The 13,601-nt window shown below is 45.0% G+C and overlaps 1 protein-coding gene across 2 annotated transcripts in view; it reads left to right on the plus strand.

Annotated features, from left to right (window-relative positions):
- The first annotated feature begins 831 nt into the window (after positions 1–831).
- CMTR1 (cap methyltransferase 1) overlaps positions 832–13,601 on the plus strand; it is a 54,713-nt gene continuing 41,943 nt past the window's right edge. The window contains exons 1-3 of one of the 2 annotated variants that reach the window (XM_055405994.2): positions 832–988; positions 2,985–3,122; positions 13,251–13,402. In XM_055405994.2, the coding sequence (XP_055261969.1) occupies positions 2,990–3,122; positions 13,251–13,402 (285 nt within the window). In that variant the 5' untranslated portion in view covers positions 832–988; positions 2,985–2,989. Of the gene's footprint in view, positions 989–2,965; positions 3,123–13,250; positions 13,403–13,601 lie in introns of those variants that run through there. The other variant, XM_088831385.1, reaches the window with a different exon arrangement.

The raw sequence follows: 13,601 nt of genomic DNA on the forward strand, positions 1-13,601 counted from the left end.
ATTTAAGATATTAACACATCCCCTGCCTGAGGCTTGCTATTCTAGGAGATCTTTGCAAGATCAATGGCCTTTTTACTTTGTTTCCTCGCCTCCCCCCATCGCGGATCTATTAAAAAAAACCTGGCAAGATAGTTATTTTGAGATATTAGTCTGCCAGCTTCTCAGTCAAATAGCTCTCCGAATGAAGTTGCATTCCTTGCCTCAAGCCCTGGTCTCCGGGTCATTGGCCTGTCCCAGGGCGAGCAGAGCAAGCTTGGACTCCAGTAACAAGGTGACACCGAGGACGCTCAGCAAACTTCTGGCCCCATTGGTCTGAAGATCAGAAGAGTAGTTTGGCATGGGAAGCCATCTGTGTCCATACAGTAAGAGGCCATAGACATCTCTCCTTCTTTCTTCCGGACCTTACTTCAATATCTGTAGAGGTTGCACTGTTTTTCTATGTTGGGGATAACAGCAGTGAACAACAAGGTGTGTGTGCCTTCAAACCATTTTACCCTTTACTTCTCTAAACTTGTTCTTAATCTGTAAAATTAAGACAATAATGAGACTGAGAGAGGAGTTGATGTGATGCCACTTGGCCTTTTCTGTCTTTCACATTTGTTTCTCGTCCTCTAGAGCCAGAAGACAGGCGACCAGGTTACTCTCGCTTTTATAGTCCTTCCTTGTCGGGTCTTCTGCGCAGGCGCCCTGCCCCCGGGGCAGGGTGGGGGTGGGGCGGGCCCGAAGCCGAGCAGGTCTTCCCCGGGGCCAGGGCCCGCGAGGGGTGGAGGGAAGCGGGCTGCCCTGACGTCATCAGGCTGCGCGGCCCGCAGGGCGGGACCCGAGCGCGACGAGGCGGCCAGCGGACCGGGGCGGGCTAGTGGGGAAGCGAAACTGAGGGAGGAGGCGGCGGCTCTGGCAGCGGCTGGGCCAGGCCTGGCGGCGGCGGCATCGGCAGCCTGACCGCCCCCCCTCTCCGCTCCTTGGCAGGTCGCCCTCTTCCCTCAGCGTGAGTGCCGACGCGCGGCTCCGGGTGGGGGGGCGGCGAGCGGGCGGGCGCGCGGGGCTCAGCATCCTCACGTCCGCCGCCGCCGCCTCGGCCCCCGCGCTGGCGGTCGTGACCCTCGCCGCCCCTTCTCTCTCTCCTCCTCCCTTATAGCTCCTGTCTCTTCCCCCGCGCCCCGTCTCCAGTCCACTAGCCGCTGCTGACACACGTCTCTGCGCACATATTCTTCACACACTCACGTTGTCTACAAATGAGAAGGCTGGCCGGGAGGGACGCGAGCTCATCTCTTCCCTCTTGTGATAAGGGGTGGCGGTGCGAAACCCAGGCCTGGGGTGATGGAGAGGGGATCTGAACCCCTTCCCTGGGAGAGCAGCGAGTCGAAGCCGGCCTTCTGCCTTCCTCTTAGGAGCTCCCTGCCAGGGCACATTCTTTTGGATGTGTAGGTCACTTGAGCTGTGTTGGGTAGGTCCGTTGGCTGCGCGGCCTTACCCTCTCGGGCCTCAGTTCCTTGCAGAGGCAAAGGAAAGAGGGTTGGATGAGGTGGTTTGGAAGGTCCAGATCTAGGATATGTAGGGGCAGAACACCAGTGTCTCCTGCCTTTCGCACACTATTTCCACTCCTTTTCCTGCATCCATCTCAACACAGTTCTTGAGTTTCCTGTGCTTCCAGCCTCCCCCAGAGGTGCTAGGAATCAGAGGGCCCTTTTTGCTTAGGTTATGGGCCTTGGAGGTGGTGGTGGTTGCGGGGCGGGGGTGGGGAGGAGCTTTTTAAGACCGTACTTTAAAGTTAAATGTAGCTCAGCCTGGTTTTGCTTTCTGTTTGTTCAGCATCTCCTGTTCTTCCTCAGAGTAGCTCCTGCCTGTGCCTAGTTAAGAGGCTACCTCCTTAGAAAGGAGTGTGTTGCGTTGGCTGGCTCATCCTTGAGCTGGAGAGAAGTGAAACGTGATTCATGTTTGAATCATGAGGGATCAGTGATATCTTTGAATTTCAGCACTCTTTTGCTGCCCTGACCCATGCTGTTCGCCTGCTCTTGTGCCCCTGCAGCTCCTCTTCCCCAAGCAGTTGCAGGCCAGCTGAGCACCCACCTGTTTGCTCTTATTTTTGAGTACTTTCTCTTTTCTGAGTCCTCTTATAGCCACTCTGTTTTCACCTACTCTTGTTTTTCAGTTTAATCATTCCTTGAGGAATGATTTCAGGAATCTCATTATTCATTCCATCTCATTTACCCCCCTCATGTTTGCTTTTCATGCTTACCCATAGGCATGGATGATGGTGACACAGTGCTTCGCCTCCTTCCATTCTCTTTTTGTGGAGGCGGGTTCTTGTTCTTAAAATTGCTGTTTTTGTACCTGAGTCCTATGATATGATAAGTCTGGTCCTGCTAACTTTCCCACTCTTCCATTTTTTCAGTCAAGTCAACCACTGCTTCCATTCCTTACTCCATTTAAAAATTTTCCCAATTCTCTCATGTTTTTAAACATCCAGAAGTAAACCAAAAACCAGTATTTGTATCATATTGTGTAATCTCTTAAATTTTCCTGGTGAAATAATAATGGCGATGGAGTAGTCTTTCTGGGATGGTCTTTTCACCTTGAAAATATTTGTTGATATTCATTAGGTTTCATGATTAATTTCCAGTGTACCTATTGTCACACGTGTCCCTTGTTGCATCGAAACTATAGAATAACAAGTACCTAAGGCCTTTTTTTCCCTTGTGGAGTTGATCCATGATTTTTTAGTATCTGACACCAGTAGCCCAGAGACCTCTGGGTCTGTGAGCACCACATTTTCCGGTAAAACTGACAGCTCTTATTGAAAACCAGAGTTTGGCTAGCCTTCCTGGATATCGTTCTGAGGAAGAAGCTGTTCAAGCACTGGCACTGGCAGCTGTTTGGAGTTGCCAGCTTTCATCCCATTAATGGTTTACTCTCTGGAATTCCCTGCTGTGATCCTAGTGGCTCTGACCAGGGCAGCTGACTGTCTGGATTTATGGTTGCAGCAACAATGAAGAGGAGAAATGATTCAGAATGCACTGCCCCTCTCAAGAAGCAGAAGAAAAGAGTTGCTGAGCTTGCCCTGAACCTCAGCTCTACATCTGATGATGAGCCTCCCTCCTCTGTCAATCATGCAGCAAAAGGTAAGCTTGCCTCTGTGGTCAGAGACCACTGACCATCTGGCTGCTTGAATCCCTGATGCCTATTTGGGCAGAATACAGTCCACTGCCCCATGAGGAAAATTCAGCAAATTTTACTGAGATCTATCGGCTGTAGACTTTCTCTTTTGCCATTCTCCTGTTGGGAGTTGGGAATGTGTTATAACTAAAATACTGGACTTTCTACAGGTGTGCCTTAGTTCTGTTGTGGTCCTTCAGTGAGTAGCACTCTTTTGCTGCCTTCAGCCAGGTAGACGTAATGTTGAGCCTTGAGTGCCCCTTGCTCTCAGCTGTTAATGATCCTGGGGCTCTTTCACAGGGCTGGGCTCTTTGCTGTGGTGATCTGGCTTAATTTCCCTCAGGTTTTTGCATTCTGTTTTCTCAGTTCCCTTGGCAGTTATGGTCAGAAACACCCGAAGGACTTGGAGCATCCCTGTGTTCACTGTTTGCATTAAGCTTTAAGGATTTCACTGATCTGGTTGAAACTAGTATTTTACTTGTTTTCTAGGGTGACAGATGTTCACAGTTTCTGCAGGTGTTTTCTGTGAAGCTTTCTGTCTTGGAGCTTGCCTGAAATGCCAAACAATTAGAAGTAGCTCTGTTTGCATTTTCCTTGAGTTGCCAGCTGTATTAATTTCCTAACAGTACTGTGAACTGGGTAGCTTAAAACAACAGACGTATATTCTCCAGACTTCTGGAGGCTGGAAGTCTAAGATGAAGGTTACAGCAGGGCCATGCTCCCTCCAAGGCTTTAAGAAAGAATCCTGCCTTGCCTCCTTTAGTTTCTGCTAGTTGCTGGCGATTCCTGGTGTTCCTGCAGCAGCGTAACTCCAGTCTTTGCCTCTGTGTGTGTCTGTGTTCAAATTTCCCTCTTCTTAGGAGGATAGCAGTCATTGGATGAGGGCCCATCCTAATCCAGTATGACCTCATCTTAATTTGATTACGTCTGCAGAGACCCTGTTTCCAAATGCCATGTTCCCAGTGCTGGGTGGATATGATGTTTTGGACACCCAATACCCCCAGCACTCTTTGCATTTTGTATCCTCTGCTGGATCAATGGTAAATTGGAATGAAATTTGGTGGCAGATTGGTGACTGAAATAGTGTAAAGCATTCCCTTGAGGATGATAGAAAAATACAGTTTATTCTCAAGAGGTTGGCTAATTGAAGGGCGGTTACGCATCAGGTGTACTTTAAAGTTGTCACAGTGGATTTTAGGGTGGGTGGGAAAATGTCATTGAGGTTGCTAATTTGGGAAGGCAAAAATATATTGGGCAAATCAGTTCTGGCAACTGTTGAGGAAGGGAATTTTGCTTTTCCCCTGGGATTTGAGCAACTTGAAGGTAGAACCTTCCGTCTTGAGCAGGAGAAATGGCCTGCAAGGGAGAAAGGGAGTGTGTGCCTTGGGGAATACTTAGGTGGTGGAGGTATCTGGTCCTAAGCGGCTCTCAGGGGACATTTCCTCTCACGAGAATGACTCCCAGGAGATGAAGGTATATACTTAAGACTCTTTCAAGGGAACCAGTCTAATTTAAATTTCAAGCTTTTAGAAACGTGACTGTGAATTGAGCTTATCCCCCCTCCCTCCCATTCTCCCACACACTCCCCTTAATTCTGCCAAATGGCTTCAGCCTTTTCAGAAGTAGCACCGTATGACTCAGTCAGCTTTGACTGTTCCTGTTGTGTGTGCAGAATGGAAATCTCGAGGTGGCCAGTACATTGTATATGTCTGGCAATAGCCATTTGGTCCCTCTGATTGGCAGAAAAATGAGGCAGAGGCAAGCATTGTTAACTTCCCGGGCCAGCTAATTTTGGGGTGGGGCAGCTCCACAGAAAACTCTGAGGATGAGGGTCTGGAGTCTCCATCAGCAAGACTTCTGTCTGTGCCCCTCTGCCTGCAGCCCCATGCCTGGCATGGAATCAGTGGCTCAGTAAGTGGGGATGACAGAGGATGAGATGGTTGGATGGCATCACCAACTCAACGGACATGAGTTTGAGTAAACTTCGGGAGTTGGTGATGGACAGGGAGGCCTGGCGTGCTGTAGTCCATGGGGTAACAAAGAGTCAGACACAACTGAGCAACTGAACTGAAATATTTACTGAATAAAACTGATGGAAGGCAACAGTGGTATCTTTTCTAAGACCCTTAAAATGCTTCACCGCTTTGATTGTGCCCACCCCTCCTCCAGTCTGCAGAGGATCATTTTCATTAAGTACCTTGCGTTTCTATCATCTCCTTTTGTGTTGACTTCTCTCAGACATCCCCTGGACAGTGTGCTCTGGTGGTTTTCTGTCTCCCCAGAAACTGCATATCCCCTGAGAGCTCTGTGTGGCTTTGCCATTGAGGACACTGCATTCAAGCAGGTGTGTTTTCTCTCCAACCACTTCTGCCTGGACATGGTGTTGAATAGATGATTGAAAAATGCTCTTTAGGGAGTTCAGATAGAAAAACGAAAAATCAGTAGTTTCTGTCTGTCTGGGCCTTGTTTGTGCTTCCTTTGCTAGATCAATGTGGTGACTTATTAATAGGTCTATTTAGTTTAATCAGTTTGTTTATTTTGCATTATTGACAGGGTAGCTGCATTGCCAGTCTGAGACTGACGTCTGACGAGACTGAAGAAGAAAAGGGATGCTGTTGTCATGGCCACTGGGTCATCGTGTGTTCTTTTGAGTATTTTAAGAGGAGTTTGAAGGCATTTTCAAGCCTCAATATACTCTTCGAAATCAAGCAAGGAGAGGCAGATGGCAGTCATTTTGTTCTTTTTGGTTGTTGGTCTAGACCCCGAGACAATTTCCTTTTCTCCTCAGCTGCACATCCTGTGTGGGCTCCCAGCCCTCCCACAGCGTGTTGCTCTGGAAGTTCCTGGGCTCCTTCAGCCGAAGGTGCCTTCCCCTCCACCAGGTTTAATTCTTCCCTAAATAGGCTATTTCCCCTGAAACACCATCGTTTTCCTGTCAGCCCAGATTCATGACCTTAATCAAAAACTTCCTTTATCGGTATCTGTTTAAATTGCTCTAACGAGTTACCATTTGTCCGGCATGAAGGAGAAATTGAGTCTTTAAGCGGAAATGAGCGTATTCCACGGCAGTGGTTGGGCAGGCTGCGGTGTCTATTGAAGTGCGTGATTTACTCTTCTGCACCTGTGTGCTGCTCGCCTTGACCGTTAGTGGGTAGAGCTGTCCCTCCTCATGTGTTGCCACTGTCATTTTTAATCCTGACATGTTTGACCTGCTGTTCTATTATGAACAATTCTGTCAGTAGCTGGGAAACCTCTGGTTCTTCCCTAAAATAAATCTCTTGTCTTTAAAATGATTTAAGAGTAATGATTTCTATCGGGTAGAGAAGAAATCTTAAGTGAAAATGCAGAAGAATGTCTTGAGCTCTCCGGTAGGTTTTAGAAGGGAAGCTCCTGGGGAGTAAATGGGAATGCCACCCAGCTTTGGCAAATTCTTAATGAAACTCATGATTTTAATAGACTGACCTTATTACTCCTGTTAATTTATATCCTCATTATAAGATTGTCTGCTCAATATTTGCTAAATTCTTATCAGTCTTGGGAGGCTAAACTTCCTCTTTAGCTCTTGCTGCAGCAGAGACAGGTGTCTTCTTTTCATCTGAAAAGAGTAGCCCCAGAGACCCAGGGGTGAACATGAGTAGTTGCCGTGGCAGTCTGTGGACATCAAGACTGTTCCAGGGCACTTGGCTTCAATGGTGTCAGGCTAAGAACAGGCTTTAAATAGCACATGAAATAGAGAAATAAGGCTTATCTGGAGAAGGCAATGGCAAGCCACTCCAGTACTCTTGCCTAGAAAATCCCATGGACGGAGGAGCCTGGTAGGCTGCAGTCCGTGGGGTCGCTAAGGGTCGGACACGACTGAGCGACTTCACTTTCACTTTCACACATTGGAGAAGGAAATGGCAACCCACTCCAGTGTTCTTGCCTGGAGAATCCCAGGGACGGGGGAGCCTGGAGGGCTTCCATCTATGGGGTCACACAGAGTCGGACACGACTGAGGTGACTTAGCAGCAGCAGCAGCTAATCCAGCACACTTCTCCATCTCACAAAGAAAAGCCTAGTTGGATATTTTATCTCCCGTCAACCTCATCTTCAGACCCTGGGCGGGACAGCTATACTCTAGGTGACACCTTGGAAAGAGGAATGGAGTAGAAAGATCTTTGTGCCAGAGTCCGATCCAGGAATATTGCACCTAAGCCACCAAGGATTTGCCCAGTGAGCCTTGCACCCAAATTTGGTTCTCCCTGTCATTTTGGTCCAAAAATGTTAAGAAGACAAAAGATCTCTCTGTCTCTGGGATCTGACAGTGGCAGGAACCCTGCATGCCCAGGAATGGTAATCATATTGTTGATGGGTGCCCACTGATGGATCCTTAAGCAAACCTAACAGCCTGGCAGCTCCCTAGAGCTGGATCAAGGGCACATTGTCCTGTGGGAAGAATACCAGGCTTTCCTAACCTTTATATAGATAGGCGTGTGAGTCTCCAGATAGCTGGTGAGAGAAATAACAACTGATGTTGACATTGTAACTTCTAGGTTAGTCTGGTCGCAGGATCCCTGGGCTTCCCTGAGAAACTTTAGGGCTGTGCGCAGGGAGCTGCCCGCTACTGAGCGGTCCAGGTTAGAGACAGGGAAGCAACTGAGGAGAAAGCGCTGCGCCTTGGGAAGCAACGCTCTTCAGCATGTGGGAGCTCTGCTGAGTGCGCATCTCTCCTCTGCCTGGGTGATGAGAGGCCCAGGCTTAGTCTTGAGCCACTCAGGTCTTTTCCCTCATATCTGCCGTCCTCTGAAGATTACTCTGGAAACCACATTCTGCACAAGGCTTATTGACTGAGACTTTATTTCTTTGTCTTTCTTTTTTCTTTAACCTTAATTTTGAAACTAACATATTCTTATTTCTCACACAGAAAAGGCAAAACAGAAAATAAATATCAGCGTACCTCCCAGTTTCCATGGTTACTCATTGTTAGCGTTCTGTGTCTGTCCTGAGTAGCACTCTTGATGTGTGCTGCATTGGCCTATGTCAGCACGTCGGCTCCTTGTTGAGGGAGCTGGAGAGTCACCTTAAGAGGATGAAGGCCGATTTGGTGCCTCTCATTCAGGGATTTTCTCAGCCAGCTTTCCTCTTCAGAAGCCAGAATTTTGGTTTTCAGTTTATTCTAATTTTTTCACACCTGCTCACCTGCTTTTCTTTTGTAGAATGTCATATACACTTAAAAGTGCATGTTTATCTTAGCTGTTGGATTTTTAAGCTCTCTGGGAGTAGGACTGATACTTTTGGATAGTACTCCATTGTATACAACATGGACCGTTTATAAAAACAGGTCCTGAACCAAAGTTGTTGTCTGATCTATTAAACAGAATAAGGTGTCCTTTTTTGGCCTTTTGTGGTACAGGGTGCTAAAGAGTAGTCCAAGGGGGACACAGTTCTCTGTTAGGATATAGATCTTCATGCTTAATTTTTTTGTTGAACCTTAAAAAAATTTTAAGACTTCATTTTATTTTTTTTTCAGAGCAGTTGGTTTCACAACAAAATTGAAAGTAGAAAGGGACCTCCTACACCCCCACCCCTGTGTGTACAGCCTCCTCCATTAGCAACATCTTTCTCTGGAGTGCTGTATTTATTAAAATTGATGAACCTGTGCTGATACAGCATTATGGTTCACTCTTGATGTTGTGCACTCTGTATTTGGACAAATACTAGATTGGTGCAAACGTAATTGCAGTTTTTGTATTGTTGAAATTTGCCATTTGATGCTGGAGTACATTCTTAATAAATGTGATATTATACATCATTTTAATGCACATTTCTCGCCTTCTTTTTTTTTTTTTTCCTCCTAATGTCTTTTTACTTGCTGTTTATCTTTACTTTTTGGACTGTGATGTTAGATGAAAAGCAAATTCGAGCTATTTTCTTGAGTTCGAAGTCATAAAGCAGTGGAGACAACCCGCAGCATCAGCAACGCATTTGGCCTAGAAACTGCTAGTGAACGTACAATGCAGTGGTGCTTCAAGAAGTTTTGCAAAGGAGACAAGAGCCTTGAAGATGAGGGTCATAGTGGCTGGCCATTGAAAATTTATAATGACCGCTTGAGAACGGTCATCAAAGCTGATCCTCTTACAACTACACAAGTTGTCAAAGAACCTAGCGTCCACCATTCTATGGTCATTTGGTATTTGAAGCAAATTGGAAAGGTACAAAAGCTCGGTGAGTGAGTGCCTCATGAGCTGACTGCAAATCAAAAGAATTGTCATTTTGAAGTGTCGTCTTCTCTTATTCTATGGAACAGCAATGAACCATTTCTTGATCAGATTCTGACGTATGATGAAAAATGGATTTTATATGACAATCAGCGATAACCAACTCAGTGGTTAGACTGAGAAGCTCTAAAGCACTTCCCAAAGCCAAACTTGCACCAAAAAATATCTAATAGTCACTGTTTGGTGGTCTGCTGCCCATCTGATCCACTACAGCTTTCTGAATCCCAGTGAAACCATTACATCTGAAAAGTATGCTCAGCAAATCGATGAGATGCACTGAAAACTGCAACACTTGCAATTAGTATTGGTCAACAGATGAGGCCCGATGCTTCGCCACAACAACACCTGATTATATGTCACACAACCAATGATTCAAAAGTTGGACAAATTGGACTACCAAGTTTTGCCTCATCCACCATACCCCTTCTTCAAGCTCTCAATGGCTTTTTGCAGGGAAAACGCTTCCACAACCAGTGGGAGGCAGAAAATACTCTGCAAGAGTTTGTTGAACCCCAAAGCATGGATTTTTATTCTATAGGAATAAACCAACTTACTTCTCATTGGCAAAATGTGTTGATTGTAATGGTTCCTATTTTGATGAATAAAGATGTGTCTGAGCCTAGTTAATAACGGTTTTAAAATTCACAATCCAATACCACAATCACTTTTGCTCCAACCTAATATATAACGACATGTATTCTTCCCTGTATTTCTGAGGGCTGGATGTCTTATACCACATATTTGAGGTATTGTAAGAGGGAATGTCCTGTTTTTTCACACTTACTTCTCAATTTAAAATAGAGTTGAAATTTTTTGACGCTTTGAATAAAGATTGTTTAAAAATATTTTTAAAACAGTTTCTAAAAGGATACACAAGAAGTTGCTAAGAGTTTTAGGAGGGGCATCTGGTTAACTGGGGGACAAAAATGGGAAACTGTTGTGTACTGTTCAAACCATGTGGATGTTAAAATTCAAATAAACTTCATTTTTATGAAATCCAAAAAAAAAAAAGAGGGAATGTCCTAAGGAGTTGTACACTCAGTAGATGCTTAGCAAAGATGACAACTGGGTGCCAGTTCTTTAAATTCACTACAGTGAGTACCTAGTTTATTTGTTTTAATGCAAAGCCTCAGTTCAGGTGTTAGAGATAGAAGGTTCATTGTGGCACAGTCCTTGCTCCCTAGGAGTGACTGTGTCCAGTGGGATGGCATGTGGCAACTAGCTCTCAGGCAGTGTGATGAACGCTCTGCTGACGGTGTGAATACTGGTGCTATTGGAGCTCCGTGGAAGGGAAAGTCAGGCCTGGGTGCTAGGGAAGACTTCGTTCTTTGATTGTCAACCCTTTGCAACTCCGTGTTCTCACAGGGAGAAGGATGGATCAGTGCAGACAGGCTTTAGAATTAGAATGTAATCCTCAAGTTATGAATACCTGTATAAAGCCCATTTTGGGTACGTAGAGAATTTTTTTAAAATGGCTGTCTTTTGTGCATTTTCTCAAATGCTTCCCACAAGCAGCCAAACTTAGAGTCAGCATCTCTTCTCAAGGACCTCCTTTCTTTCTTAATTGTGCTATGTTGCTAAGTTAGGGTGTTTTTTTTTTTAAACATTTATTTAAAATTTTGATAGCTAATGTATGTACATGGTTCATAAATCAAAAAATATAAAAAGATAGCCACTATAAACTCTAGTGATATAAAAAATAGAAATCAGGCTTCACTTTTTCCACTTGTTCCAAGTAATCATTTTGGTATTCTTTCTCTATGCCTCAACTCCACATGTGTGGCTAATCACTTTTATTGGTCTTGTATATCTTGCCTTCCAAGAGCTCTTTTTGTAATTACAAGAAATAAAAAATTTTATTCTATTTTATTCTTATTGTCCTTTTTGAGAACATGAAAGTTAGGATGCCGTGCTCATGAATATGGTCTCGGTCTTCTGTTATCCAGCTGACAACGTGTCTCGGTGGTCTCATCATTTCAATACATAGAGTGGAGCTCCCCAAGTTTTCTTGGTTCTTGACACTCTTAGCATTGCCTTAGCTTTTTTCACTATGCCCTTAAAATACCAAAAGAAATACCTACAGGTTTGTTAAGTATTTAGGTCTAAATAGTAAGCATTTATATCCTAATAACTACCAGATGTTTGCAAGAATAATATTCATAAATTGAAGAAATAAAAAAATTTTTATTGTGGGCTGCACTGGATCTTCGTTGCTGCATCCAGGCTTTCTCTAGTTGTGATGAGTAGGAGCTACTCTTCCTTGCAATGCAAGGGCTTTTCCCTCTAGTGGCTTCTCTTATTGCAGAGCACAAGCTCTGGGATGAAGGGGCTTAGTTTTCCAGCACCATGTGGAATTTTCCCAGATCAGAAATTGAACCTGTGACCCCTGCATTGGCAGAGGGAGTCTTATCTACTATTCCACCGAAGAAGTCCCCAGAATTTTATTCTTAAATAAGCACAGTTGCCTATTAATGAGATTTGTATACTCCTGAGCACTGTACAGCTTCTTTAACCTTGGGGTCAGATTGAACACTACCACTGTCATTTCCTGTCCTGCATTCCTCCTGGCTTGGTGTTTATACCATTTCCAGGGGGAATATGCAGAAATTGTTTACCAGATTTTTTTTCTTTGTTCATTCTGTGCACCATGGAGGATCTTCATTCCCTGATTAGGGATCGGACCCCCGCCCCCTGCAGTGGAAGCATGAAGTCTTAACCACTGGACCACCAAAGAAGTCCCCTGTTTAACTATCTTTGAGATAGAATTTATTTCCAAATTTGGGTGGGTTTGCCTAAGAAACTACCTGAATAAAACTATATTGGGTTGAGATATCTTTCTTTTGACCTTGCCATGCAGCTTGCTGGATCTTAGTTCCCTGACCAGGGATTTAAGGGACCTGGCAATGAAAGCTCTGAGTCCTGATTACTAGATTGCTAGGGAATTACTTAAAATCTTCTAAGAGATTCACATATCTGTCAAAGAGAAGGAAAGATGCAGTTATAGTGATTATCTAGACTGTGGCTTATCCCACCTTTGGCCAGGAGACAGGTTACCCACCACTTCTAGTAGCTGCTAAGGTGGGTCTTGTTTGGAGTCTTGGCAACAAAATTGCTGACAAATGACGCTAATGGCTTGACTCACGCAGGCTGGCAGCTCCCTCCTGGAGCCTTTCGTTGCAGCTCCTCTACTCCCCGCCTCAGTGCAGCTGCTTGAACCCCAGTCTTCCCTGTCTTCTCTCTCCTCCTCTTCCTTTCCTGTCCCCACCTCCCCCTTCACTTCTTCCTTTGTCTTCCCCCACTTTGACTCTGTGAGCCAGCTCTTTGGGGCTGTGCTGTAGACGCCCCCCTCACCCACAAGTTTGAAGGACCATGAAAACAGAAAGCCAGGAGGTTAGACAATCGCAAACTAGTAGTCCCCATGATAGAATTGTTGAAAATGAAAACAGGTATCAGTTTGGAAAGTGATGTTCAACTAATAAACAGCAGCGGAAATAATAATCATATCGTTAATAGATTTTTTATTTGACAGTGTGCTCCCAAATACATTTTTTCACTTAATCTTCAAACAACTCTGTGAGGAAGGTGTTATCAAGAGATGGGAAAGGAAGACTGATATTTTGAACTCCCATTGTGTGTCAGATACCCTTAGGAATCTTCAGTGGCCTTGCCCAAGATTACAGTTTGTAAGAGGCAGAGAGTGCATTTGGTCTGGGTCACTTAATGAACTGTGTGTGTGCAATGCATATACTGAACACTAGTTGTATACATGAGACTTGAACTTTTAGAGGCTATATTGTGCCATAAACACACCAAAACATTTTCTTTTTTCTTTTCTAGCATCTGCTACAAGCCTAAGTGGATCTGACAGCGACACTGAAGGGAAGCAACGCAGCTCGGACTCTTTCGACGATGCATTCAAAGCAGACTCTCTTGTGGAGGGAACTTCCTCTCGCTACTCCATGTATAACAGTGTGTCCCAGAAGCTCATGGTATGTCAGTGCTTGGGTTGGGTTTCTAAAGCTCTAAAGAATGAGAGGAGGGAAACTGTTGGTAGGAGAAGCAGCAAAGCGAGGGCATAAGTTTTCCCTCTGCTTACCAGCTGCTGTAGTTCAGTAGAGAGAGCCTAACCCCTTCTTGATACACGTATCACATTTGAACCATCCATGGGAAGCAGCTGTTCAGGCCTGT

This window comes from Moschus berezovskii, chromosome 23 (genome assembly GCF_049115385.1).
Source record: "Moschus berezovskii isolate FMDL1 chromosome 23, NW_MosBer_1.0, whole genome shotgun sequence".
Classification (NCBI taxonomy): domain Eukaryota; kingdom Metazoa; phylum Chordata; class Mammalia; order Artiodactyla; family Moschidae; genus Moschus; species Moschus berezovskii.